Genomic DNA, 27,903 nt, shown 5'->3' on the forward strand with positions numbered 1-27,903 from the left:
TGGAAATCCTAGAAAATCCAATTCATATGGAGATCATTTCAAAGCAGATTTCTAAAAAATCAGCTTACCTTCATGAGAGTTGAGGTGGAGAAAGTGATCTGCAAAGGAAGATTGGCAAAAGCACCGTGTGTTGATATAATACCAAATGAGATATAGAGAAAATATAGTGATGTTGCAATATACAGGTATCCCTTGCTTAATGCGGATTTGATTATCACGGCGAAATTAATTGTGGCAATCCCTTGATATACGCGGCAAGAGTTTTGATTAACGTGCCTTTAAATTTACCACGCAAAATCATGCCTCACGCCACGAGGCTGCTAGCCTTGTGGTCATCCAAATTCTCTTCACGATCTGTGTGAGAATGTGAAAGTTTTATTTTTCCCACCAAATACAACATCATTGTTACAACCTATGGACATGGGAGTCATTGCAACTTTCAAAGCCTATTTTCTTAAAAAGACATTCTCAAAGGCAGTTGAAACAACAACAGGTGAAAATCATGCCAAGAGGCTGGGAAAATCCCAAGAAAATCATGCCGTGAGGCTGAGTGCCAGCCAGTTACTTCGCTGCTAGCATTAAGAGTAGGTGCATTACAAGCTCCAGTTGTTCTGTTGTACGTATTTACAAATTACATTCTTCATAAATTTTACAGCCCATTGATCATGTCGTAGAATAAGAGCAATCCCACAACCGGGTCATTAAGTGAAAAAAAAGAAGAGGAAGGTTACCTTAGATACAAAACTTGATATAATTAAAAGATTTAAACGTGGTGAAAGTAAGGTCGGATGTGAATTTGGTTTTAACGAGTCTACAATACGGACTATTTTATCCAAAGCTGATGAGCATTGTGAGTAAGGTAAAGTGGCATCTACATCTGCAAGTATGCAATGCACACATAACCAGAGTGCTATAATGGTTGAAATGGAAGATCTGTTGATTATTTGGCTGGAAGACTGCAATCAAAAGAGAATTCCAATTACTGATTATAATATCACGGCAAAACCTCTAAGCCTGTTTTCAAGACTTAAAGAGACCACATATAAAGAAGACAATTCAAAATTTTGGCTTGAAAATTTTAAATCTAGAGCTGGACTAAAGAATGTGAAAATAACAGGTGAAGCTGCAAGTGCCGATGAAGATGCTGCATCCACATTTCCTGCTGAGCTGCAGAAATTTATCAAAGAAAATTATTACAATTGCCGCCAAATTTTCAGTGTAGATGAAACTGGACTCTATTGGAAAAAAATGCCATCTAGAACTTTTATATCAAAAAAAGCAGCAGCGCAGCCTGGCTATAAAGTATCAAAAGATCGCTTAACTGTTATGCTTGGAGGGAATGCTAATGGAGATTTTAAATTGAAGCCGCTGCTTGTCTATCGAACTTGGAACCCAAGGGCTTTAAAAGGATATAACAAGAACTCTTTACCTGTAATTTGGCAGGCGAATCAGAAGGCTTGGGTTATCCAAAGTCTATTCAAAGATTGGTTTAAGTCTTATTTTTGCCTGGCAATTGAAACTTATTGCAAGAGAAATAACTTAGCTTTCAAGGCTCTTTTGTTTTTAGACAATGCACCTGGTCATCCAAATTCTCTTAATGATCTGTGTGAGAATGTGAAAGTTTTAATTTTCCCACCAAATACGACATCATTGCTACAACCCATGGACGTCATTGCAACTTTCAAGGCCTATTTTCTTAAAAAGACATTCACAAAGGCAGTAGAAACAACAATAGGAGAAAATGCAATTACGCTCCATGAATTTTGGGAAAAATTTAACATTAAACGCGCAATTGAGACCATTCGTGACTTGTGGGAGCAAGTGTCTTCTATGCATGAAAGCTGTTTGGAAAAACCTTCTCCCAGAATGCGCTAATGACTTAGGTTGTTTTCAAAATCCTGTTAACAACGTGGTCAAAGAAATCGTTGCAATTAGTGAAGACCTCGGTTTTGATGGTGTTGATGCAGAAGATGTTAAAGAATTATTGGATTCAAATTCAAAAGATTTCAGTGACAACGATCTTGTTGAAATTGAACAATGCACATATGAAGACAATGAACAAATGGAATGTGAAGATGAGGTTCTAAAGGAGATAACAGTCAAAGAACTGGATGGAATATTTCGCAGTTTAGAATCGCTTAAGCAGCAAGTAATGGATATGGATCCAGATGTTAATCGAAGAATGCTTGTTTGCTGAGGTCTGGAGAGTCATTTTGCTTGTTATCGTAGAATTTATGCCGATAAGAAAAAAACTAAAACTGTTCAAATGACTCTTTATAACTTCTTTTGATTAAAAAAAAATTGCAGTAACTAATGTAGGTACAAGTATTTATTAAACATTTATTCTGCATTCATTTTTTATCTTTCCTAAAACAGTACCATATAAAACGAACTATTAGTACAGTAATCGATCAGGGACGAATTGTACTTTTTACCATTGATTATTAGATTTGATTAACGCGGTTTTGATATACGCGGTAACATCGAGGGATTAATTAGCCGCGTTAATCGAGGGATACCTGTAGTTCCAAACAAAATGATTTAATGAAATTTGAAACTCAGTATTAATAATGATAGATGCAAAAAATTTGCATTCTCATAAAATTGTTGTCACACTATTAACAAAGATAACAAAAATTAGAATACAAAGTATCTGTGACTGTTTGATAGGATAGAAATCAGCTAGCAAAGACAAAGATTCAACAGTTGATTCAACATATAACAAAAAAGAAACTTGAAGATATCCCACTAAATGAAGAGATAGATAAAGTTTACTGCTTACTTGCAGATATCCAAAAACTAAATACTTAATTCATTTTAAAGATCTTAAAACCTATTCTCTGTTCAACCTATTCAGAGAAGAGGGGTGTTTCAGGGTCAAAGATGTATAACTGCGAGGAGACCTCCACATAGCCTTTAAAGGAATGTGGAGAACCGATCAGGGCTTCTGACCTAATGTCCAGTCCTCACCTTCTCGTGGTGCACCCTGTTAGGACGAGGATGGGCTGACAATTTGGGATTTCGCTGACCAAATTGTATTCTTATTGGCTTAAACCAAAATTTCAAATGATGGTCAACATGACTGAATTTCATCCCAGCTGGGGTGTCGCCCAGTTAAACAAAGTCCCCAAAAAAAAAGAAAAGGTCCCCATTGTTTTCACCAGGGAATCAGGGCAAACAGCGAAAAGTCAGCTACTGCAAAAAATTCTAAAACACACCCCAACTCAACATCACCAAAGTTCAAGAGCGGCACTATCAACATAAGAAGCCTGAATGGCAAAGAAATGGAGCTAGCTGAGGAATTGGATAAGTAGATCGACACGATAGGGGTGACTGAAACAAAAAAGGCAATTACAATCAAGGAAAAGAAGGAGTAGCCATAGTATTCAACACAAAATACGAGGCTAATCTTGAATGGCAGGCAGTCTCAAGTAGAGTGATGTGGATAAAGACGAGAATGGGAAACTGGACAATGAGACTTATTTGTGCCTATGGTCCCACAGAAGGTTCTGCTAAGGTAGAAGTGGAGGAATTTTTTGAGGCTTTAGAAAAAGCAACTGACACAATGAAAAAGGAAAAGTTGGTCCTTGTTGGGGATCTAAATAGCAGAGTAGGAAATGATTGTCAGACATATAAATTATTTTGGGAAAATTTGGAGAAAAGAGCAAAGCTAATAATAATGGCAAATTGGATTTCTTCTCGGAACATGGACTGGTTATTACTAACACAATGTTCCAACATAAAAATGCACAAATTCACATTGAGAGAAGAGGCAAGGAATAAGAAATGTCTCATTGGCTATGTTATTGTTGATAGTGATGTTTTCCTCACTGGTGCAGGACACTACAGTGTATAGATGATTTGAAATTGGAAGTGATCACCATTTAGTTTTCAGCAGGATAAAATTGAATTGAAAAGAAGAACATGTAAAAAAAAATTTAAGCTGAATAAAAGTTAAGCAGCTCTCAGATGTGAACTAGACTAAAATACACAAACATTCTTCAAGAAAAAAATGAAAGAGTTTGAGAACAGGAACCAAACCTTGGAGATTCAGTGACAAGCCTTGAAGAAAACATTGGGTGATTCAGCTGGAGAGGCATGTGGTGAGGTTGTCTGCAAGGATAGAAAAGTCAGAACTCCATGGTGGACACAGGAAGTTAAAGATGCAGTGAAGGAAAAGAAGAAAGCATATCAAAAGTTCCTGTCAAATAAGTCAGCTTGTACTCTTAGAGAATACAGAGGCAAATGTAAAAAAACACTCTGTAAAACTAGTTACACAAAAGTCATAGGAAGACTTTGGCAAGATAAATATCAAGAAGATGGCAAAATATTCTGGAGGCTGCTGAAAAAGCTCAGAAATGGAGTTAAGAGTGCTGTAAAAGGAATTAGAGATGATAAAGGTGACATGAAAACTGAAGTAAGAGATATCCTTGATGTCTGATTCAGACTCAGCCCCACTCAAACCTTCTATCTGGCTAAGATATGTAGATGATGTGTTCTCCATTTGGCCTCATGGCCCAGACACGTTAGACTCCTTCCTCAGTCATCTCAATAGCTTACATCCAAGAATCCAGTTTACTATGGAAAAGGAAAAGAACAATTGTTTACCCTTCCTAGACACCTTAGTCACACGCCTGCCCAATGATACACTTGCCTTCACTGTATACAGAAAACCCACACACACACAGGCAGATACATTCACAAACTCTCCCACCACCACCACCCCTCACAACAATATGGCATCATAAAAACCCTTACCAAGAGAGCCCACAATCTTTGTTCCAGTGGAACTGCCCTCACTACTGAGCTTAACCACATACACAGAACTTTCCTCTCCAACGGCTACAGTGAACACAGTATCAAAAAAATAATTAATTCCTCCCCCATATTCCCCGTCCCTCTCATCAACAAGAATTCAAAAATGCCATCACCATACCCTACATCCGAGGCACTTCGAAAAAATAGCCAAGATACTAAAAAAGCATAACCTACACACAGCATATAAGCCCTACCGCAAACTTGCTACCCTTATCCTTTCTACGAAAGATCAGCTCTCCCCTCTCTCTCTGCCTGGAGTTTACAAAGTACCCTGTTCCTGTAAGCTTGCGTACTTTGGACAGACAGGCAGATTAGCATCCATCCGCCTGGAGGAACACAAGTCGTACATCGTTAAACACAACTATGGCCATTCAGGCTTGGCTGACCATGTTTTGGACACCACCCACAGAGTATCATGGAAGAAAACCACCATGCTCCACCACAGCAAATTCAAGAAAGAGAGACTTTTCTTAGAAGCAGCAGCAGCAGCTCTCAGAAACCAACCAAATCTTAACAAATACGGTAGCATTAAGCTTCCGAAGATTTGGGAAACACTCATCACCAGAGGTCCCACCTTACATTCCAGGCCACCTACTACCGCCCATAGAGGGCGCTCCACCTAGGTAGGACTTCAGTGTCACCCACGTGGTTGGGCTTAGTATTGTAAGTTTTTGTGTGCATGTTACATTAATTGTTTTTGTAATCCCCGTAGATGTCCTAGTGACTAGGACGAAATATAGGAGTATTAAATTCTAATTTAATTCTTTCTGAGTGTTGTAAAAAATCCATTAAACCTCCAACATAATGATGTACATGTGGTTAAGAGTAGTAATTTTTTTAGAAATCTGTTTTGAAATGATTTCCACACAATGCAGTCAAATTATCCATTGCTCTTTGCATCTCTAAGACAGGCACTAAACTTCTTGAAGAAAGACAACTGATGATCTTTTAGATGAAATAAGATCGGTTACACTTGCTGAAATGATTTTTAAAAAATAACTGCTCAAACACTTCAAAGAGTTTGAAGATTGAATACTCAGTTTTAGACATTGGAGAGAGATAAGCTCATATGAATATGGTCTTATCTCTCCTTGTATGTTACAAATTTGTTTTTCTGTATCTAGATTGTTATTTTTGTGTACAGGAATCTACCATTTATTTGAACTTAAGAAAGCTGACCACTCAAATTACCCTTTGATACATGAGTGCTTCCGAGCAGTCAGTCTGAATTTCATTACTTTTTTATTATTATTTTCATTTTAACACTGGCTATCACTTCTTTATATATGTAGAAGTATGCTAAACTACAATATAACATTCTCGTAGACAGGCTTATATGTTGGTTATGCATTACTAAATCACTTAAGGAATTGAACAACGTAGATACGAATATAAATTAAATTATACTTTAATAAATATTTCCGATATTTCGGCAACGTCATGTTGCCATCTTCAAAAGGAACTTACAAAAAAGGCACGTGCACGTAGGCACTACAAAACAGTAACTGAGAATGAAGTGATGAAGCTATTGTTCTCCTAAAAGTCCTGATGGTGCCCTCTAGCAGGCTAAGTAGGTGTTCTTGGCCATTGGGCTGAAGGTCTGCTGATGTAAGCTTCCCAAATTTGGGACAGTCACACACAACCAAATTTGTTGAGGTTTGGAGAGTTTCTTAGGGCTGAGGCTGATTCCATAAATAGTCTTTCGAATTTGTATTTGCTACGGTGTATTACTGTAGCTTTCTTTCACCGTATTTTATGGCGTGTATCCAGAGCATGGTCTGCAAGACCAGAATGGCTGTATTTGTGAAAACGGATGTAGTCCTTGTGATCAGAAATCCTGATATTCGCTGTCCTGCCTGTTTGGCCAAAGTAGAACAGTTTACAGCTGCAAGGGACTTGGTATACACCAGGTAGGTCTAGGGGAAGTGGTTGGTCTTTAGTAGAGCGGATAAGGGATGCTAATTTTCTGTATGGTCTGTAACAGGAGGTCAGGTCATGTTTTTTTAAGATTTTGATAATTTTTTCCAAGGTGTGCCTCGGATGTAGGGAATGGTGATGGATTTAGAGTAATCCTTGTTGGGGGGGGGGTGGCGGGGTTGGTTTGTAGGTTTTAATATTTTTTGGGAGGAATAGCCATTGGCTGAGAAAGTGTTGTGGGTGTGATTTAGCTCAGTGTTTAGGACCATGTCGTTAGAACAGATTAGTTTAGCCCTGTTGTATAGTATTTTCACCACTCCATATTGTTGTGAGGTGGGGGGGGGGGGGTTGTTAGTGAATGTACCTGCCTGTATGGGTGGGTTTTCTATAAACTGAGAAAACCAAGGTTCCATCAGGCTGGTGGGTGACTAGTGTGTCTAGGAAAGGTAGGCTGTTGTTTTCCTCTTTTTCCAGGGTGAACTTCATTCTGGGGTGTTGGTTGTTTAAGTGTGTTAAGAAGGAGAGGAGTGTATCAGAACCATTTGGCCAAATAGCGAACGCATCATCAACATAGCGAAGCCATATGGTTGGTTTTTGTGGGGCAGAGGCTAGGGCTTTTTCTTCAAAGGTCTCCATGAAGAAATTGGCCAAGGGTGGGAAGAGTGGTGAACCCATGGCTGTCCCCTCTATTTGTTTGTAGAATTTTCCCTGCCAAACAAAATAGCCTGAGTTCATTGTGAACTGAAACAGGGCTGAGATATCGGGAGAAAATTTAGCTTGGATTAGCTCTAAAGTTTCCTTGAGTGGGACATTTGTGAATAAGGAGGAGACGTCAAAGCTGACCATTATGTCAGTATGTTGGAGTTCAAGGTTTTCTATGCTGGCTTTGAAGTGGGTTGAGTTTTTTATGTGTGATGGTCTGTTGCCAGTATAGTGTGTGAGCACTTTGGCCAAATGTTTAGCTAATTTGTATGTGGGGGAATCAATGCCATCCACTATGGGACGTAATGGCACACTTTCTTTATGTATTTTTGGGAGTCCGTAAATATGGGTTTGGGGGTATAGAGTTAAGCGGATTTAATCTGTTGGTAACTTCTACAGGCCAAGAAGTGACTTTCTTAAGGAGCCTATGAAGTTTTCTGATTTGTGAGTTGGTGGGATTGTATTCGATAGGGAGGTAAGTAGCCTGATCTAATAGAACAGTATTAAGCTTACCTGTGTAGTCCTTTTGGTTAAGTACTACAGTTGCATTTCCCTTATCCACTTTGGTGATAACTATTTCTTTATTATTCCAGAGCTTTATATTCCTTGTTGGATATGTTGGTTTTGGGTGGTCTTGCTTTGGAGAGGACACAAGCTACAACCAGTGTTACACTGTTGGCGATTTGATGTGGAAGGTGGCAGATTCTGCGTTCTATCTGGATCATAATATCCTCACTAGGTATTTTTCTGGGAGCAATGGCGAAGTTGTGGCCATGTGAAAGCGCATTGGTTGCTTCAGGCCTCAGGGTGACTGAAGAAAGGTTGATTACAGTGTTGGTAGGAAGTTTTGGATTGACGGTAGAGTTCTTTTTTAATTTTTCGAATTTTTTCATCTGTCGGCCTCGTATTTTCTCAAATTCTTTGTCTGCAGCGGTACACGAGACATCATGTAAAATTGACCAAACGTCGTCATTTAAAGTGCACAAAAGCTCTTCTTCAAAGGCTCGAATAGTTAATGTCTGCTAAGAGAAACCAATATGAATATAAATTAAATTATACTTTAACAAATATTTCCGATATTTCGGCAAAGTCACGTTGCCATCTTCAAAAGGAACTTACAAAAAGAAAAAGGCACGTACATGTAGGCACTACAAAACAGTAACTGAGAATGAATTGATGAAGCTATTGTTCTCCTAAAAGTCCTGATGGTGCCCTCTAGTGGGCTAAGTAGGTGTTCTTGGCCGTTGGGCTGAAGGTCTACTGATGTAAGCTTCCCAAATTTTGGGCAGTCGCATACTGTCCTGCCAAACAGGCATGACAGTGAATATCAGGATTTCTGAACACATGGACTACATCCGTTTTCACAAATACAGCCATTCTGGTGTTGCAGACCATGCTCTGGATACACGCCACAAAATACGGTGTTGAAGAAAGCTACAGTAATACACCGTAGCAAATACAAATTCGAAAGACTATTTATGGAATCAGCCTCAATCCTAAGAAACTCTCCAAACCTCAACAAATTTGGTTGTATGCGACTGCCCCAAATTTGGGAAGCTTGCATCAGCAGACCTTCAGCCCAACGGCCAAGAACACCTACTTAACCCGCTAGAGGGCACCATCAGGACTTTTAGGAGAACAATAGCTTCATCACTTCATTCTCAGTTACTGTTTTGTAATGCCTACGTGCACATTCTTTTTTTTTGTAAGTTCCTTTTGAAGACGGCAACGTGATGTTGTCAAAATATCGGAAATATTTATTAAAGTATAATTTAATTTATATTCGTATCTACGTTGTTCAATTCCTTAAGTGATTTAGTAATACAATATAACATAAAATTAGTTTTTTTTTTAAGTAACTTTTCTTTGGTTGAACATAATTCCAAAGAAAGAGTGACTTGGCAGTCGGTAATAAAATGAGCTTTAATTTTTTATAATCTCACACAAATGATAGCAACTATTATTTTATTTTATTGTTGTTAATGGTGGCAAATAAAATTCAAAGTAGGGGTGCTTTTGCTTCCAGTGAAAAGAAGAAGATGCATAAATTTATTACATTACACACTGTTAGATATTGAATGGAGAACTTATTGACAAGTTATTCATTCAAGATCTAACATGTAAACTTTACAAAATTACAAAGAAATTTGCATAATACCTGCTTACCAGCAGAAGGTGAGAAACACCTAAGTTGTTGTATATGAAAGTATGTAGCAGTATGAGTAATATATTGGAATTTATTTATTGTAAAATGGAAAGCTAAAAATCAAGAATAATGTCAGACTAGCATTTCATGTAAAGGAATAATGGCTTAATTTATGTATTATCAAACTATCATAAAATTATAAGTCACTAGGTAAGAAATGACTAATAGGATCAACGGTCACATCTAAGCCGCAAGAACCACCTATAACGCCGAACACTGTAGCTAATGGGGAAGACTGACATAAGCGCTTTTCCTTGAAAACAACACCTAATAGCAAGGAGGGAAAGCAAGGGGATCAACCTAAGGGCGATGTAAGCTATGGATCGTGCGAAAAACAATACAGAAAAGAGGGCACTGAAAAAAAAGTATTTAAGGCAATACGCACCAAGCTCTTTTTTCCTGTTATCTTCAGAGATTTTGGAGATCAAGGACTCTCGACGAGTGATCGTAGATAGAACAAGCCGATGGTGCTATGTTGACGACCACTGGCCGTATTCATGACCTGCGCTGAGAGGTATTCCGCGGAGACCCATACGAGAATCAACAGCTCATGCAGAATGGTGCCAAACGCTAAACAACCCACCCGAGCGAGTGGAGAAAACTTGTAGCAACAGCCATTTCTTGATTTGTGTCCAGTAGCAGAAAACGAACAACTTATCCACAAGACGAAGGATGACCCGAACAACACGTGGCAGCTAATAGACCTAATAGAGGGATTTGGTAAAGTAAAGACTCTTTTGTTTTATATCTTGAGATTGTTTGAAGGTAGAATTTGTGTCTTGATAAAGCAAGACTGAGGACATTTTAGAGAACTTTGATAGGATAGAATAATTATTACAGCTAATTCTATTAGACAAAGAATTGTATATCATAAATCTCTAACGTGTATATGATTGAAATAGTGAAAACCCTTTGTTAACTGAATAAACTTAACTAAGAGAGAAATGATTTGAGAAGTGTCTATCCAAAGTAAATGTGGATGAAGGAACTTGACTCGAGTGTAACATTGTTTAAATTATCCATTGTATTACATGATTTTGCATGTCAGTTTATGTGAAAAAGTCAGTCAGATTAGTATTGAACAGTTTGTATAGATAAGCATAAGACATTAACTTAGCTAGAAATTCAGAAGTTTTGATAACTTGATACAAGATTTAATGTACCTATCTTTTAGCATTAATAAGCATGTTTTTTTATTTGAACCTGAGTCTTGCCTGAATTCGAGGTGTCAACCTACCACTTATGAAATTTGAACCAAATAGCTGGAAAGAGTTTAGAAAATTATATAATAGGGATTAGATCTTAGGTCACGATTGCAAGGAACCGAGATTTATATTCTCGCGTGTGAATTTAGATTAATGTATATGCCTAAAACCTAGGAATATTTCCTTGAGCCTGAAATATATTCTTGTTATAGGAAGCTGGCTGGTGCAGTTAAAATATAAATTTGCCAGTTTCTGAAGAGGAAATATCCCTAGGGGTCAACCCGGGTTATATATTAAGGCGAAAGATATAAAATGTAGGTAGAAGGATATAGAGAAGACTGGATCAGTTTGGATCATACTTAAATACATACTCTAATATTAAAACGAAAATACAGAGACGTAACAATACTAAGGTTAAAATTGTTAAATTTAGTGATTCTAGTGTCAAACACTGAAATAGGCCACAGACTAAACTTACCTTATGCTGCTGCTGCTGTTGTTAAAAACAAAGATAATGCTCTTAGTGAAGTGAAATACACTAGTTAATACTACAGTTATCTGTAAATGTGACAATCTTATTGCCAAAACGAGAAAATTTTTAATGGTGTAGATCGATAATCAAACTTGTTGGTGTGTTTCCTTAAGCAGTCATCTGTTCAGAACTAATTTTCCTTTGCAAAAATTATTCTATATAAAAATTTTTTTATATATAATTATTATATAAAAAAAGGCAGTGATTCATTATCAACAAAATTCACTATACAAATGTGATCTGGAATCTAACATGTCACATGTATTATTAAAGTTTATATATATAACATACACATGCATTTGCTATTTTTTTCCTTTTGACTCAGGTGATATCCATTGTCACCCAGTAGCATATAGTGGGTATTCCAGTAGGTGTACTGTGGTAAGGCAACATTAAAAAAATTGTATAAAAACCTACTTTATTAAGAAAAAAACTGTTACATCAGTTCAATCCTACATAAATTTGGAAGAGGCAGATATGGCTTCCCGTCCTTAATTACCTCATGTTCTCAGTTTAAAAAAGTGTATGTAAAATATTTTCAACACTGTTTCAAGTTGCTAGAAGGATAAAAATAAATGTTAGTTTTAAATAAATTACACAGTTATCTTATAGGAAACTACAAGGAATAACTAACTACACTGCACATTTTGGCTACAGATAATCTGCCGAGTAGAACTAAGCTACTTGTGCTGTTGAAAACCACATACCTTTAATTCCTATGCAAATTTCAATCAGTGCGAATACAATCAGTGTTCACCTTTAGTTCTTAAAAATGCACATTGATGCCTCACCACAGACTCCACAAATGGAATCGCATCTTTCTTCATATATGACTTGTCAACATGCCGCAACGGCAATGCTGCTCACCTTTTCTGATTTACATTCACATTCTGAATGGTTTGATATTTGTGGCAGTTCATGACTATTTATTTCAAATAAATATCTAATATAAATAATAAATAAATAAATTTCTTTCAAATTAAAAAAAAAAAGGTATTTCTTAATGAATTTCCCAGGTGTGCAGCACACACCTTGCACACTCAGAATATACACCCCCCCCCCCCCCCTGTTATCACCATGTATAAACCTCCCCATCACTACCAAAGAGAGAGAGAGAGAGAGAGAGAGAGAAAAAATAAATGGTTTCTGAATTATGTATAATTTGCAATTCTGAAAAAAAAAATTAAAATCATATAAATAAAAATTAATACATTTAAACATGTCTTATTTTATTTGTGTTGTTTTGACTTATGGAAAAAAAAATGCTTATATAAATCCATTATTATAACTTTTAATGTGACACCTCCACAGTCCAGGGACTGTGAGAGGACACACTACCCCACTACATCTTATTATCTCCCTTACTTAATGCTCCGACTACACAACACCACTACAATCAGCACAATGGCATCTACCAACCACCACAAGTTGTATATTTTATCTGTAAATTATATTTATGATATTATATTTATTTATTTAGTTATATATTATTTTTATTATATTATTTTATTTTAGTTAATATTTAAACATTTTTTATTTATTGTTAATGGTGTTGTACTCCTAATAAATTCACATCTTAAGATCTCCCTAATGCCACTGAATAACTGCTATAACAAATTTTGTATGAAAATATATAAATAAATAAACTTGAAAAATAAGCATGAACTTGAAAAACATCAACTGCATTTTCTATGGAGAATTTGTAGAAGAAATAAAATAATTTCTCATATTTAGGCACAATTTTTAGTGAAGAGGCAATTAAAGTTGGAAATGTGTTATGGTGAGCGCCAAATGTAACCAAAGCATTAAACTAGCAGTACCCAAGATACTCTTCAAACTAATGTTACCTTATGGATTTGAGATATGTTAGAAGTAGAACATTTGATCAAAGACTGGAGATCGCATATATAAGAGTACTTGGAATAATTAGTTCAGTGAACGGGTGGCATGAATAGCATTCAAGACTGGTGAGCAAAGGTAAATCTAAGGTTGTATGAACAGTGGAAAGGTTAGCAAAACAGGTGTGACTGGAAAAAATGACCCACAAGAACACTAAGATTAGTCAGGCAAATTGTTAGATACAGTAAATAGTGCCTTAGGTAACCAAATCATTAGATTTGAGTGTATTGGAGACCTGATAAATAACTGATTAATTTGGAAGAAAATTGTTGGCAGCAAGCTATTAATGATGTAAACTTCATTTTATAGTTCTACCATTGTATCCTATACATGATAATGCATATCACAAATTGGTGATAAGAGTCATCATCATTGATTAATATTATAATCATTTGGTGATGCAAATAAAATATACAGTGTATACTAAATAAATCATAAATCCTGCTTTGCAAAGGATGATTCATTTTTGAAAGTTAATGCTGTTGGAATTAGTTTTCAAAGCAGTTATTTTACTTACCAGTTTACCTAATGATATAAATTTGTTTATCCATGATTGCCCGTGTTTCTAGTTTACAGTAGGAGAATAAGTGTTCAGACCTTGTAGAGAAATAGGTGGATATGCTGCTGTCAGAGAGAGAGAGTATATGTAATGGCTTTTTAATCAAAAGCACACCTTAAAAGCAGAATTAATTTCCTCAAATTATTTTAGCAAACCTTTTTTGTTTTAAAATATCATATTGTCTATTACTTTATGAAGTTACTGGCCTCCATAATATAACTTGAGATATCATGATTAAGTTTGGATAAAATAAAAAATCTCCTATCAACAGTTTTCTTACAAATTAGGTCTCTTATTTGTCAGCACTTCAATATTTTCGTATCTTATATTCTGTCAATATTGAGATATCATTCTCCTTTAAACTCATTCAACATTAATATGTTCATCATACATGCATTTCTTTGCTTAGCATACATTTGCTCACCTTCAGGAAAAAATTGATGAACTATTACTTTCCATCTTTTCACACTACCATCTAGAAATTTAGAAACTTTACAGCTTTTCTGGAATATTACATTCAACCTCTGCATTCGTTAACTATTAAAATTTAATAAGACATAGATTCTACTAGTATCTAGAATAGGGTGGGGAATCCTTGGCACACGTAATAAATAATTAAATAATAATTAAATACATATGTATCCAAATGCGAACAGTAACCAAGGTTGTTAATTGCATTTCTGCATGTGCTTTGAATAAAAGACAATTTCAGAATCTATTGAGATGGATTTGGTGTACAAAGGACTAATAATGTACAACAATGTTCATTGACTTAGTTGAGGTCTTGTTCTGAAATGATTTGTTGAATGCTTGGATGAGATGAATCTCTTTTTGACTAATCAATAAATGTCTTATAAAGAAATGAATGACATCGTGTGGGTTTGTAAACTGATGTTTTTGCCGATTTTTGCAAACATTTAAATGACTTGAACCTTAAACTACTGGTAACGCTTGATGTTATGTTTGATGACATAAAGGCATTTGAAATGAAACTAGGAGTTTTTAAGAAGGATGAAGACAGTGAGAAATTTAGAATTTTTAATTTTTCCAAACTTAAAGAAATACATCAATGGTCTCCAAAAGGATGACAAAACAGACCACCAGACTTAAAGAGCTATTTTTAAATGTCATTGTGTCAACTGTTGAACAGTGTTCTCTCTCTATGATTTGTTAAGTTCAGAGAATTAGAAGAGACTTCAAATTCATTAAGTTTTCAGACACTATAAAACTGGATGAATTGAACTTGCAAATGTTTTCGTGGATAAATATGGATAGTTGACTTGGAAAATATTGAAAAGGAGCAATTAGGGAGTAACAGAGAGAAGTGCTGAAAACAAGGTACTAAGGACACTTTGAATACTATTCCAGAAACTTTTGTATATTTAAACACCCTTGCAACAGCATTACTATCCATTTTTGCATCTACATATTCTTGTGAATCATTGTTCTTGGTGATGAACTTTGTTAAGTCTCGTAATAGAAGTAGCCTTACAGATGAAACCAGTAACACATGCATATCTAAAGGTTACAAAATATAAACCTAATATAAATTATCTGTCATCGGTGATGCAGCAGCAGAAGTCTCATTGATACTAAATAAATAAAACGTCCACTATTTTTATTTCTCTAGTTTTAATTTGATGTTTTCTACTAAAAAATGGTAACGGTTAACTTCTTTAATATATTATGTAGGTAAAATAACATTTTAAAGGTATTATTTTATTAAGAATTAATAAAATAATACCTTTAATTTAATTTTCTTTTATTGTGCTTTATTCAAGTAAAACGATTATGAGATTGTGCAATGTAATATATTGGAAAAACTTGAATAAACTTGTCTGATTGATCTTTATTAAAAAAAAAAAAAAAATTGGAATTATTGTTTACGCTTTTGCTGATGTCAAAAATTGCATCTGTGTGGCTGTATACGGCAGCTAGAATTACACTTAAAGACAAATAAAAAAATATCCATATGATCAACAGGGTAGAAGGAATTTTAAGTAAAAATTCTGTCACTAATTTTTACATTCATTCAATCTTACATGGCATACAATAATCACTCTTACACTATTCTTTGATATTATCACTCTAGTGTGATTTTTGATTATTTGAAAGTGTTTTCCCAATATTTAAAAAATCAAATAATAGTATGTTCCCCAACAGGATTTTTTGCCCTTGCCCATGAAAGGTTAAAAATCTATATTATACTGGTATTAAGAGCTAAAGATTTTTTAAAATTTATTTATTTAGTTTAGAAATCCTGCTCTAGAGAAAAAAATTTAACTTTTTTCCAAGCCACTTTGCCCTTCAGTAAGTGGAACAGCAATCTCACACCAGGTGATGAAATTCACCTACCATGTTCAATAGAATAAAGATGGATAACATTGTTTATAGAAATTATATGTGATTAAAGGAAACTGAGCAGCAGCCTTTAAATGATATTAGTTTTATATATTTAAAAAAAATTAACTGACAAGTGTAACAAAAGCACTTCTCAAAATGTAATAAAATGGAGATGATCATTTCTATTTAAATTTGTCTTTACTGCTTGATCTCATCTAATCATCACACATTTTATGAGCAACATTGTTCATCTTTATTCTATTGCACATGCCTTTTTTGATACTGTATACTGTCTATATTAATTTCTATTAAAAAATCAGATAAGTTCTTATCTGATTTTTTACATGTTCAATACCAAAAAAAAAAAAACAGAGAAGAATATCTTTTAATTAAATATCTGATTTCTTTAGTTGTTTTTCCAGTGTGAAAATGTTCATATTATAGTTATAATTCATGTTTTACATTTTTCTCTGCATGGTTTTGTTATGAGTTTATCTTCATATATGAACAGAGGATATCAGTGCATAACTAGATATTTTAAAGGAATGTGTTAATATTGAAAGTTTTTTCACTTGATTATAAATTAAAGATTCCAAGAAATTATATTCTTGTTTAATCCTTTATCCATGTATAAGCAAACAAAGTTTGCATCTAGTATTTTCTTCTTCTTTCACAGATACCATCAGGGACATTGGGAGTCTGTAAATACTTTCCAATGGTTCCTTATTCTTGCTATTGGTCTTAGTTCAGCAAAACTCTTCTTTTCACAATGTATTTTTAGGACGGCCAGGCTTTCTATTTCCTTGTGGATTCCATTCCAGACCTGCATTCATGACATATTTCTTCATAATCTTTCTGAAATGTAGTGAAGGTGGTTTCATAAGTTTACAGCCTGACCAACTTTTAGAGGTGATAGCAAGAAAATAAGTCACTTTTCACATCTTTGAATTAACATTTCTGTGCCCTTGAAAAAAGTCTGTGCTATTGCCTGCAAAATGGCCTGAAATTGCACCTTTTACCTAATTGCCATCTGCAAATTTTCTTCCTTGAAGGGTTTTTCTTCAGTTTCGAGAAGAGGTAGCAGTTACTGGGTGCTAGATCTGGGATGTAGGACGGGTGTTCAATTTCCTGAAAGCTCCAGTCTTTCACTGCAGCCTTCACAACAGCCATATGGACTGGAGCGTTGTCATGAAGGACTGGAGCGTTATTCGCCTGTGAACAACGCCATGACTCAATATTCCTTGTCTCATCTCCTTTATGGCGTCGCTCAGTTTGTGCAGGAGTAAAACATAATATTCTGCATTCATGGTGGTATTCCTTTCCTTGAAATCATGTTGGAGGCTTAATGGATTTTTTACAACACTCAAAAAGAATTAAAATAGAATTTAATACTTCCTATATTTCGTCCTAGTCACTAGGACATCTACGGGGATTACAAAAACAATTAATGTAACATGCATACACAAATCTTACAATACTAAGCCCAACCACGTGGGTGACACTAAAGTCCTATCTAGGTGAAGCGCCCTCTAAGGGCGGTAGTAGGTGGCCTGGAATGTAAGGTGGAACCTCTGGTGATGAGTGTTTCCCAAATCTTTGGAAGCTTAATGCAACCGTATTTATTAAGATTTGGTTGGTTTCTGAGAGCTGCTGCTGCTTCTACCTCTCTCTTTCTTGAATTTGCTGTGGTGGAGCATGGTGGTTTTCTTCCATGATACTCTGTGGGTGGTGTCCAAAACATGGTCAGCCAAGCCTGAATGGCCATAGTTGTGTTTACAGATGTAAGACTTGTGTTCCTCCAGGCGAATGGATGCTGATCTGCCTGTCTGTCCAAAGTACGCCAGCTTACAGGAAGAGGGTACTTTGTAAACTCCAGACAGAGAGAGAGGAGGGAGCTGATCTTTCGTAGAACGGATAAGGGTAGCAAGTTTGCAGTAGGGCTTATATGCTGTGTGTAGGTTGTACTTTTTTAGTATCTTGGCTATTTTTTCAGATGTGCCACGGATGTAGGGTATGGTGATGGCATTTTTAAAATCTTGTTGATGAGAAGGATGGGAAATGGGGGAGGTACTGATTATTTTTTTGATACTGTGTTCGCTGTAGCCATTGGAGAGGAAAGTTCTGTGTATGTGGTTAAGCTCGGTAAGGGTGGTTCCACTGGAATAAGGATTGTGGGCTCTCTTGGTAAGAGTTTTAATGATGCCATATTGTTGCGAGGGGTGGTGGTGGGAGAGTTTGTGAATGTATCTGCCTGTGTGTGTGGGTTTTCTGTATACAGTGAAGGCAAGTGTATCGTTAGGCAGGCGTGTGACTAAGGTGTCTAGGAAGGGTAAACAATTGTTCTTTTCCTTTTCCATAGTAAACTGGATTCTTGGATGTAGGCTATTGAGATGACTGAGGAAGGAGTCTAACGTGTCTGGGCCATGAGGCCAAATAGAGAACACATCATCTACATATCTTAGCCAGATAGAAGGTTTGAGTGGGGCTGAGTCTATGGCTCGTTTTTCGAAATCTTCCATATAGAAATTGGCAAGGGGGGGTGAGAGGGGGGGGAACCCATGGCAGTTCCCTCTATCTGCTTGTAGATTTTGTTCTTCCAAGAGAAATACCCAGAGTTAATGGCAAAGGAAAAGAGATCTAAGATGTTAACCACATACACAGCACTTTCCTCTCCAATGGCTACAGCGAACACTATCAAAAAAATAATCAGTTGCTCCCCCATTCCCCGTCCTTCTCATCATCAAGATTTTAAAAATGCCATCACCATACCCTACATCCGTGGCACATCCAAAAAAATAGCTAAGATACTAAAAAAGTACAACCTACACACAGCATATAAGCCCTACCGCAAACTTGCTACCCTTATCCGTTCTACGAAAGATCAGCTCCCTCCTCTCTCTCTCTCTGCCTGGAGTTTTACAAAGTACCCTCTTCCTGTAAGCTGGCGTACTTTGAACAGACAGGCAGATCAGCATCCATTCTCCTGGAGGAACAGAAGTCTTACATCTGTAAACACAACTATGGCCATTCAGGCTTGGCTGACCATGTTTTGGACACCACCCACAGAGTATCATGGAAGAAAACCACCATGCTCCACCACAGCAAATTCAAGAAAGAGAGACTTTTCTTAAAAGCAGCAGCAGCTCTCAGAAACCAACCAAATCTTAATAAATACGGTTGCATTAAGCTTCCAAAGATTTGGGAAACACTCATCACCAGAGGTTCCACCTTACATTCCAGGCCACCTACTACCGCCCTTAGAGGGCGCTTCACCTAGATAGGACTTTAGTGTCACCCACGTGGTTGGGCTTAGTATTGTAAGATTTGTGTATGCATGTTACATTAATTGTTTTTGTAATCCCCGTAGATGTCCTAGTGACTAGGACGAAATATAGGAAGTATTAAATTCTATTTTAATTCTTTTTGAGTGTTGTAAAAAATCCATTAAGCCTCCAACATGATGTCCTCACAGCACTTAAGCCTCTACACACGAATTTCCTTGAAATCAATCAAGAGAATTCCTCGGCAATCCCAAAAAATTGTTGTCATGATTTTTTGATGAACTGAGTGATCTTGAGTTTTCTCAGGGGTGACTCGCCTGGTTTGCACAACTGCATGGATTCCGTTTTGGAAAGAGGATCATAATGAATTACCATGGTTTCACCCCCACTGATAATGAATTCCAGCACTTCTCTCTAATTCCCTTGGCAAATCTCTAAAAACTTCCAGGAACAAGTCACACGATGTTCCTGAATTGAAGAGAGAAGTCGGGGCAGCCACCTTGTACTGACCATCATGTGAAGCTTCTTGTGAATGATGCAAAAGAAGGATGTTATAGAAAGCCCAAACCTTGCCGAGATTTCTTTGAGCTTCAGCTATCTCATTGAGCAGCTCCTCAGCAAGAGAGACATTTTCCTCAGTCATCAATTCCACAGGTCAACCATCACGAGGATTGAAGATAATCTAGATTATCTTCAATGCTTTCTCTTCCAGGTGAAACCTTTTAGCTCATTCATGGTAGAATATGAAGGAGAAGCTTCTCCATAAACACCATCCAATCGTTCGTTGACAACACTTGGAGAAATTCCTTCTTTGGTGAAAAATTTTATTACAGCACAGAGCTAAATTTTTAACATTACAGACACTTAGCGTGCCACATGTTAGTCAATCTAGTGTCTCCAACTGAATGATGCAGGTAGACAGCTGAAACTGGTACACTTAGCTTCCCATAAATGGTGCTATCTGTCACACACAGCATTTTAAAATTGGCACAAATTTTGTGTGTCAGGCCAGAAACTTTTGGAACCTACCTCGTATATCCAATCCATCTAAATTTTCATTTTTCTGATTTCAAGGTTGACTTTTTGCTGATTTGTTCTTTTCCAGAGGTCTTCGTTAGTAATAATTTGTGGCCAAATTTGGAGTATGCTCCACAGACATCAGATTATGAATGTTTGTAGTTTGTATTTCCTTTGAAATCAGCCATGGTTTGCATCCATATAAAGAATTGATTTAATATATGCATTAAATATTTTAAATTTTGTATCTGTGTGAATATTTTTCATTCTTCCATATTCTACTAAGTTTAGCATATGCACTTCTTGCCTTTTGAATCCTTATCGACATCTCTAGTTGCTTCTCCATCTACAGATAAAACACTTCTGAGATATGTAAAATGGGAAACAGTTATGATTTTTCCATTTTCAGTTGTACTTGGTGCCTTGTTATTCCCATTGATCCTCATTTCTTTTGTTTTGTTTGTATTTGTTTTCAAACCGACTTTCAGTGATTCTTCTTTTAATGTGGGTAGATGTGGTTAGTTTTTTTTTTTTTTTTTTTGGATATGTGCATGCCTGTGAGCAAGTAGACATACGTTATCTGTATAATCTAGATCATCGGTTCCCGACCGGTGGTACGCATAACCCCCCCCCCCCCGGGGGATAGGTTCTGGGCCTTTCAGGGGTACACGAAAAAGAATCGGTAATGGCGGAAAAACAAGTAAAGTAAACAAAATGCAAAACATTAGTTATGGAACAATAAATGTTAAGTTTGAATCACCACTATTTTAAAAACAAGGGGTATGATTTATAGAAATGGGTTTAAAAAGGGGTACACAAGTGGAAAAAGATTGGAAACCACTGATCTAGATCACCCAAAGTTATTTATTTTCCATGATATTCCTTTGGCATGTTTCACTGCTGTCTGTTCTAGAATTTGATCTAGCACCAGTATAAATAATTAGGGAAATAGCAGACATCCTTGTTGCATTCCAGATACAGTTTGAAAGGGTTGTGACAAATATCCATCATGCAGCACCTGGTATTGGAATTTGTTATATCCTTCCTGTATGAGGTTTATTATCTTCTGTGACATTCCTTTGTTTTGAAGTGCATTCCACACACAATCTGTAGCAATGGAATCGAAGGCATTTTCATAATTTACAAACAGCAAATAAAGGAGAATTAAATTCACTCGACTGTTCGATTATTATTCTTAAGGTGCATGTGGTCTATACATGCCTAAAACCAATCTGGTCTCATCTCATGCCCTCATCAAAAATATTAAAGATTCTTGAAAGAATAATTTTGCAGAAAATTTTGCTATTGACAGAGCAGGTTTATCCCCCTCCAATTGTTAGTTTCCCAAATCAACTTTTTTTTTTTTTTGGTATTTTTACTATTATTCCTGTATTCCAATTCCTAGGGAATGTATTTTTCCCCCAGATATCTTGGAATAGTGGGTACAGCATATTTGTGATGATTGTTGTGGTGTCAAGTTTTAGAACCTCTACCATGATACCACCATGTCCTGCCACTTTCCTAATTTTCATTTCTTTAATAGCTTTTTTTTATCTCCAATTAAGATCATGGGTTGGTATCAATTTTTAATCATCTACTCCTTTTTTTTATTTCTGTTTGTATTCTATTCTATCACTGCTGTTGTTCGAGATTTGACTAAAATGTTGCCTCTACCTTTCCAATTATTCTCCTGTTGACACTAGAATTTTTCGATTGTGATCCTTTACTCGGACATACTTTTGTATGATTTCTCCAGAAAGTCTTCCTATAATACTGTGTAACTCTCTACTGTTATACTTGTCTGCAACTTGTTGTGCCCTCAATGCCAGTTCTTCAAACCATTCTAGCACTTCACTTCTTTAAATTTGTGTTCATAAAGAAGCTTGTGAAATTTGCTTTCATAAAGAAGCCTGTGAAATTTTGATTAATCATCCTAATCATAACAATAATCGTGGCATAAAAATTCCAAGAATTTGGATGGCACACATTCAGCCCACTTAGTTCTTCAAGTTTTCTAACAAACCCTGACTTTAGGACTCTAAGCAATTATTTTAACTTTTATTTGCCACCATCCATACTATTTGGTTTAATTTATATGTATACTTTTATGAGTAACCTTATGTGAACATGTTGATTCTCGTAGACAAGCTTATATGTTGGTTATGCGTTACTAAATCACTTAAGGAATTGAACAACGTAGATACGAATATAAATTAAATTATACTTTAATAAATATTTCCGATATTTCGACAACATCACATTGCCATCTTCAAAAGGAACCTTTTCCTGTTACAGGTCTTACGGAAAATTGGCATCCCTTATCCGCTCCACTAAAGACCAACCACTTCCCCTAGACCTACCTGGTATACACCAGGTCCCTTGCAGTTGTAAACTGTCTTACTTTGGCCAAACAGGCAGGACAGCGAATATCAGAATTTCTGAACACAAGGACTACATCCGGTTTCACAAGTACACCCATTCTGGTCTTGCAGACCATGCTCTGGATACATGCCACAAAATACGGTGGAAGAAAGCTACAGTAATACACCGTAGCAAATACAAATTCGAAAGACTATTTATGGAATCAGCCTCAGTCCTAAGAAACTCTCCAAACCTCAACAAATTTGGTTGTATGCGACTGCCCAAATTTGGGAGACTTACATCAGCAGCAGACCTTCAGCCCAATGGCCAAGAACACCTACTTAGCCTGCTAGAGGGCACCATCAGGACTTTTAGGAGAACAATAGCTTCATCTCTTCATTAGACAACACAGTAACTGAGAAGTAGTGCCTACATGCACGTGTCCTTTTTTTTGTAAGTTCCTTTTGAAGATGGCAACGTGACGTTGCTGAAATATCAGAAATATTTATTAAAGTATAATTTAATTTATATTGGTATCTACATTGTTCAATTCCTTAAGTGATTTAGTAATGTGAACATGTTGCTCTCTGGCTTAATTTAATTTATTTTTATAACCAAATAGATAATAATAATAACAACAGGACTCTATAGCATTGATGTAGTAAGGTTTTTTTTTTCACCAGAGATCAGGCCAGTAGTTTTAACAATTGACCAAATCAATGTAACTTTAGCATACCATGTAGATTGTAGTACTAACTTTAGCATACCATGTAGTATGTTTGTGTATACTTCAGATGATGACCTTAATGTGAAGGTCGAGACATTATAATTATTTTGGTTCATATTAAACTGAAGTTTTTTTTCTCTAACACGGTAGTTGTTTCCATAATTTTTACAATGAATTCTAATCACCGTGTAACCATGAAGGAAAGGATCAAGCAGTATCATGGTATAACCATTTCTTTTATCCAGTTTCAGCTGTCTTATTATAAAATGTGAATAAATTACTGAGGCAGGACCTGCCTTTTACAAGGCTATGCTGCCCCCTATAGAGCATCATATTCCTTCCACCCACTCCTGAATTTTACTTTTAATAATTTTTCCAATACTTTAACCACCACTCCAGAGATACTAATTGGTCTTTAATTTGCTCCTTCTGTCTTGGAGACACCTTTATGTAGTGGAACTATCTTATCCTCTTTCCACTCCCTTGGAACCTTGCCAGAGCTGTGACTTAGATTAAACCACTTTGTTAGAAGCATTGCCAGTTCACTCATATTCTCATAGCATACGAGCTGACATACTGTCCAGGCCCACTGCGGTATTTACATTGATATTTTTCAATATACCGAGTACCTCCATTTACCTGAATTCCCACATGAGTCTCTCTGTCACTTTGCAGTAACTGCAAAGTTATCACCTGGATGTTATTCTCATCTTCTCTTTCTGTCACTTGCTATGTGGCAAAAAAACATTTTTAGATTTACTTTGGCCTGCTTAGCTAATTTTCTTAGCCTTCCTTACCAAATTTGTTACTCTTCTTGCTTGTGCTTTATATTGCTCATATGCATACTGATCACCTTTTTGTTTATGTTTCTTCCACAATGCTTTTTTGTAGCTCTTGCTTTATATATTGCTACTTTTCCATCCTATTCGGTTTATCCTCCTGACCCTGGGTATATAATCTGATACTGCCTCGCTCAACAATCCCTAATTCTTCCCATACTCTAGACATGCATTCCATGTTGCTTCTTATGCCATGGCTCTGCTTCAAGTTGCCTCCTAAGTGTGTCATAATCACCAGTTTTGTAGTTCCACGTACCCCCCCCCCTCCTTGACTGAAAATTCCTCATGTTGAGCAACCTCCCAAGACAAGACTACATGGTCACTTTCCCCAATTTGAGGCAGAGTTGCTATTGTATTTATAGATAGATCTTCTGTTGCTATTACAAGATCTAACACTCAAATCCCTTGTATCATCCATAATGTGCTATTTCAGGTAATCATCTCTTAGTAACTATATAAATTCCATTTCCATTTTGCCATGTGTCCTTTCCTCCTTCCAATCTATATCCCAAAATTGAAGTCTGCCATGATAATTGCTTGTTCTGCACCCATTGTGCTAATCCTCTGATGCATATCATCTACACCTTCTTCTGGACCCCCCCCCCCCCAGGTGGAAGGGTCCAGAAGAAGGTGGGGGGGGGATATTATTAATGATAGCCGAAGAACTTCAACCAACGAAAATAGAAGTTAAGAAAGATTGTAGATCTGAGTGAAATGGTTCAATTGAGTCTGTCTGGTGTGAGATAAAGGCCAGTACAACAAAATGTACTGTTGGTTGCTGCTATAGACTATCATTAATAATATCCCCCCCCCCCACCTTCGCTATTTCCTCTATCTTTTTGGACAATATGATATTCGTTACATTCTATTGCTGCAACTCATCAATAATAATCATCAACAAATCAATAATAATAATGTTGCAAATTTTTCTTTCCATAAAAGAGAATTTTGGAAGTCTATTACACTTCAATATCTAGAATGTAGAGGGAGGTGCAGGAAAAAAAACTCATTTATTTTAAAATATGTTGGCCTTAGCTTTAACCTTTTTGTTTTTTTTTAAATTGCAGTTAAACTTTATTTTCTTATGGAGTTTTTATTCTTAAATCTTTTGCAGATATTTGCCAACAGTTTGAATATCACTGAAGCAGATGCAAGCCGCATGCTGTCTCTTGCTACTGTTTATCAAGCTGTAGTACCTTCAAATAGGAAGCACGTAAGATTTGTTGATGATGATATTACAGATATGCCTTTGTGTGAATTCATGAGTTGTTTTGTTGTCAGTGACAGTCATCTAGTGAAAATAAGTGGTATGGATGACAGTTACTCAGCAGCTTCAGAGAAATTACCAATCACACTTGTTTCTAATTTGCCTAGTGACCAGCTTGAAGCTTTAGGTTAGTTTAAGAAGAGAATAATTTTAAGTATCTATACATCTGTTTTAAAACACATTAATTATGAAATCTGTGATATATATTGGTATGCCCAGTAGATTCTCATGGTTGCTTTAAAATACTTTTTTATAATGCTTGGTCAAGTGACTTGCATGAATAATGTGTAAAAATTTCAAATGAATGTACTTTGATTTAGCATACTTTTTGGTACTATGTATAAATTTATGTTGACCTCTCAGAATTTTTGCAAAATATTAGCTTATTTCATCACACTGATTCTTATAACCTTTAATCAACCTTAATGTGACAAGTATGGTGAGGAATGCAAAACTGGAACATAGAAAAGAAATTGCATTGAGATCCAAAGAAATTTTCTCCTAAAGAATTAGAATTCTTTTGTTATGCCTTTGTTATGTTAGACAAAGATGGGAGTTGAGTGACTGATTCAGAGGACATAGTAGATTTTTTTTAATGAACGCTTTATTGGGGATTTCATTCTGGAGATGTCAGCTTTAATACTGTCAATAAAGCATTGTGACTGGATTGGATTTAGAAAGCCACAGGTTTTGGGGGAATACACTAAAGAACTGACATCTCCATTGATGTGACTTTTCAGTGAAAGTTTGGCTATGGGAAAGGTACCCAAGGAGTGGAAGGAGTGCCATTGCATAAGGGATTCAAATCAGATCAAAGAATCTATATCAGAGTTTTTAATCTGAAAGTGAAATGTCAAACTATAGACCAGTTTATATTTCACAAGTAGCTGTTAAGAGATTAAAGAGATATCTTATATAGCATTGGGCAGATGAGGGTAATGTTGTCTGTGAGAGTTCAGCATGGATTTGTTATGAGCATTCTTGTTTTAGTAATCTGATTGCCTTTTATAATAATAAAGTAACAAGAGCAGTTGATGAGGGAAAGGCATATGCTGCCATTTTTTGGGATTTTACAAAAGCATTTGACAATGTGCCACATGATTAGCTGATATTTAAGTTACAGCACATGGGTTTAGATATCAGGATAGTAAACTGGATTGGACATTGGCTGTCTTACAGATATCAGAGTTGAGTTGTGTATGAAGGAGTGGTATTAAGGAAGCAGAAGGTTAAAAGTAGTCTACCCCCCAGGGCTCAGTACTGAGACCTGTATTCTTTAACATTTTTATCAATGGCATTGTCAGTTGATTGCAAGGGGATATTCAGTTAAGCTGTTTGCAGATGATGTGAAGTTGGGAAGGGTTATTAGTAATAGTGCAAATATGGTAGCCCTTCAGAAGGATTTGAAAACTGGACACATAAGCAAATGAATGTGGGGGGGTCAGCTGAATTCAACTAAATGTAAAGTTTTGAAGTTTGGGATACATCGATGGGAAGCTGCATACTCTGTTGGAGGAAGTTGGGGAGGGCAAGAAATCTTGGAGTGATGGTTATACGAACACCATCTACCACCACCACTAGTATTTTCACAGACAATCACTAACATCCATGCCCACGGTGGGATTTGGACCTGCAGCCTTTTGTCTGGAGAGCCAAAAGCATTTGAAGGGAATAACTTAACTTTGGAAAGAGTGCAGAGGCAGATAACAAAAGTGATATTACTTTTCTTAGTTAAAAGGATAGACTGAGGGAATGTGGTCTACAAATTACCAGATAGAAGTCAAGGTGATATAATTAACACATTTAAACTGTTAAGAGGTAGTTACAGGGTTGACATTGGGGAACTCTTTCATATAGTAGAGCAAGGGGAGATAGGAGTGAGGACAAGTGACCATCCCTGGAAGTTGCAAAAGGCAATTGTGAGTAAGAGGGTGAGAAGTGGTTTCTTTGCATAGAGTTGTTGAACTGAGGAATGCATTGCTTAATTAGGGTGGTGAAACCTTGAAGAAGGCCAGAGAATTACGGACATTGCCAGAGAGTTTAGAATCAGACATAGCTTTGTATCCAGGCACTGGATAGCATTTCAAACAAGTGGAATGTGTTCCAGACATTTGCTGAGAGGTCACCCTTGCTCTCCCATGGATCATGAAGACAGACTTTTGGTTATAACAACTAAATGAAATCGACATATATCACGGTTGATCAGCTTGCAAGTTAGCTCCATTCAAGC

General features: G+C 36.3%; 1 protein-coding gene across 2 annotated transcripts in view; it reads left to right on the plus strand.

The window, feature by feature from the left end:
- Positions 1-27,903, plus strand: part of Rab3-GAP (Rab3 GTPase activating protein) — a 732,105-nt gene that overhangs the window by 431,002 nt on the left and 273,200 nt on the right. For both annotated transcript variants that reach the window (XM_090399255.1, XM_090399256.1), the window contains one exon: positions 25,521-25,800. In XM_090399255.1, the coding sequence (XP_090255381.1) occupies positions 25,521-25,800 (280 nt within the window). The remainder of the gene's footprint in view (positions 1-25,520; positions 25,801-27,903) is intronic.

Source organism: Typopeltis vanoorti, chromosome 10, assembly GCF_054136105.1.
Source record: "Typopeltis vanoorti isolate ZY-2024b chromosome 10, IOZ_Tvanoo_1.0, whole genome shotgun sequence".
NCBI classification, from domain to species: domain Eukaryota; kingdom Metazoa; phylum Arthropoda; class Arachnida; order Uropygi; family Thelyphonidae; genus Typopeltis; species Typopeltis vanoorti.